This window comes from Prionailurus bengalensis, chromosome C1 (assembly GCF_016509475.1).
Source record: "Prionailurus bengalensis isolate Pbe53 chromosome C1, Fcat_Pben_1.1_paternal_pri, whole genome shotgun sequence".
Taxonomy (NCBI): Eukaryota; Metazoa; Chordata; class Mammalia; order Carnivora; family Felidae; genus Prionailurus; species Prionailurus bengalensis.
In genome coordinates this window covers 175,057,566-175,059,997 of record NC_057345.1, presented here as the reverse complement: position 1 = coordinate 175,059,997, position 2,432 = coordinate 175,057,566, and the positions used below count along the sequence as shown (strand labels likewise).

At 41.2% G+C, this 2,432-nt stretch overlaps 1 protein-coding gene across 1 annotated transcript in view; it reads left to right on the top strand.

The window, feature by feature from the left end:
- The first annotated feature begins 690 nt into the window (after positions 1 to 690).
- The window catches only part of ZSWIM2 (zinc finger SWIM-type containing 2), a 31,611-nt gene continuing 29,869 nt past the window's right edge, over positions 691 to 2,432 (top strand). The window contains exons 1-2 of the mRNA XM_043577247.1: positions 691 to 938; positions 2,116 to 2,192. Coding sequence (XP_043433182.1) covers positions 774 to 938; positions 2,116 to 2,192 — 242 coding nt within the window. The 5' untranslated portion in view covers positions 691 to 773. The remainder of the gene's footprint in view (positions 939 to 2,115; positions 2,193 to 2,432) is intronic.

Below are 2,432 nucleotides of genomic sequence, written 5' to 3'. Positions count from 1 at the left end.
CAGTAGAATGCAGTAACACAGTTCGTAGACAATGTGAATTAATCAACATTGCATACCTCAAAAATCTTATTCCTTACAACAGAGATTGTGGATTTGGAGGACAGAGCCAATGGATTTGGCACTAGCCCCCACACCCATCCTTATCTAAATATTCAATTTAGAAATGCTCCTCTGGCTTTAAAACCAAACCCGCCGCACCCTGCACACGTCCCGATTTAAGGATCTAGCTCCCTAGGGGTTAGATTCCTGTCTTTTCTTTCCCCAGCGACTCGCTCAGATTATGCACATAGTGAGCACTCTGGAAATGGTGGAATATTGTTGAACAAAAAGTTACTCTGGGGTTTCTGATAAAGATGATGAATCATCACAGGAAAATTTTAGCACGCAGAGCCCAAACAGTAACCCGCTCGTGCGACTGTCCTAACACACATAATTTACCAGCCCTGCCTGCAGGGAACCAGCAAAAGGAACACGAGAGATTTGACAGCTGTGTCTTTAGCCACCTTTTAAGTTGGGCAGGTCGGGGTATTAGAAACGCTTCCCAGCCAGGAACGTGGCTTCAGGAACCAGCGGAGGCGGCTCTGAGCTGCAGAATCCACTCTCCACCCCTTGCCCTTTGGTTGCCAGCTATAGATTGGCCGCAAGGCACTCTGGGACACCAGGAAGCTCAACCTTTATCACCAAGGCAACAGGCCGGCACGCGGTTGTCATGGAAACCGGCGGGCACTCGGAGAGTCTCGTAAAGAAGCTGCCTTCGCCCTCACCCAAGCAAGATGCTTCGCCGAGGCTGTAAAGCCTCTGAAAGGCGAAGACACTTGAGCAACTACCTCAGCGGGCAACAGGACCTGGCCCTGAGCGGCAGCATCTACCTCCTACGAGAGATGGGCCCCACCGGCTTCCTGCTGAGGGAGGAGGAGCCGGAAAACAGGGATTTCCGAGTAATTACCACCCCCAACTTCCCTCCACTCCCGCCCGGCCCACCCACCCGGTCCTCCTGAGCCTTCCTTATTTCTAGCCACCTTCACAATCCCTGCGGATTCTCGCTGCCACACCCACCCCACCCGCGCGAGATCCAGACTCTAAAGATGTGCAAATTGCAGAGGGAAGTCGTGTTTTCATAGAAAAGTTTAATTTTGGGAAGTCAGGACTCCAAAATGGCATCCAAATCTTGTAAGATGATGGCACCTGCTTGATGTTTAGGCTTGAAAATGTGAGACCTTTTACTTAAATACATGCTTTGCGTTGCGTGCGTTCTTGGATCCGTTGTTGGCAGTCACGAGCCCTGTAACTAAAACGAAATGAAAATCCTACGACCTATTTCATACTGTAAATACTAAATAAATAAAATCTTTTTCTTTACTCTTTAGTCACTCTAAACCTCCAAGAAGATCCTTTTAAAGTACCGTTTAGGTGGTGATGCCTTGGAAAGGTCTTAATAAAAACCTGAAAAAAAGATATTTTATATTTGCATATCCCACTCTTGCCACTCAAAAATCAGCCACCATCCCACCTCCCGGGTGTTGATTTGGAAAATTTTAATTTAGTGTCCTGCATTCTAAGTACTGAATACAAATTACTAGCCTGTGCTTATTTAAGACATCTTTTTTTTTTACTTTGTCCCTTAGAACACTTAGTTAAAAATTATTTTAGCCAATATAAACTTGGTGAATAAAATTAGTCTGCTCAAGTAAAATTATATACCAATTAAGTGTACAAAACAAACAAAAGATCCAAAATAAGCTAATTTACAAAAAGTCTTTAGCTCCACTGCAAGGCAGAATGAACTTTCATTAAGAAATGTATCGATACAGAGATATTTTTTAGCTTTTAAAATTAGATTTCTTTTCACTTGCCTGAGTGTAGGTCACTGAAGAAGTCTTAAGTGATAATACAAGTTGTTGAGCAAGACAATATGACAGTGAAAAATCAGCCTGGAGACTGGTGTCAAGAGTTAAGATGTCTCCATAGACTATATTCAACGTTTGAAGTCACCTAAACTAAATTACTTCTTGAAATCTCTTTTAATCCTATCGTCTATTAAATTATTTTTATTCTAACTCTAAAAATTAACTGGAGGTTGTTTTTTTTTTTTAAGTATGCATTTTTCTTTTAAAGGTTTTCTTAGGAAATCCTCATGTTTGTAACTGTTCCACATTTCTGAAAGGAGGGGAACTTTGTAAGCATATATGTTGGTAAGTAACTGTAATCCAGATCTGCCACAAAGGAACATCTTGGTATATTGCCTTTTTCATGATTTGAGTACTGAAGGTAATAGAAATTTGTTGTTGGGAGATATAAGGGTTAAATGGCTGTAGTTTTTCAGTATATTTTGGGGTATTTTATTTCATTCTGAAAATTAAATAAAGTTTAACTTGAGAAACATACTACCACCTCTGCAAGTTTTAAAAGTTCATGTTTATAATTTAAAAAAT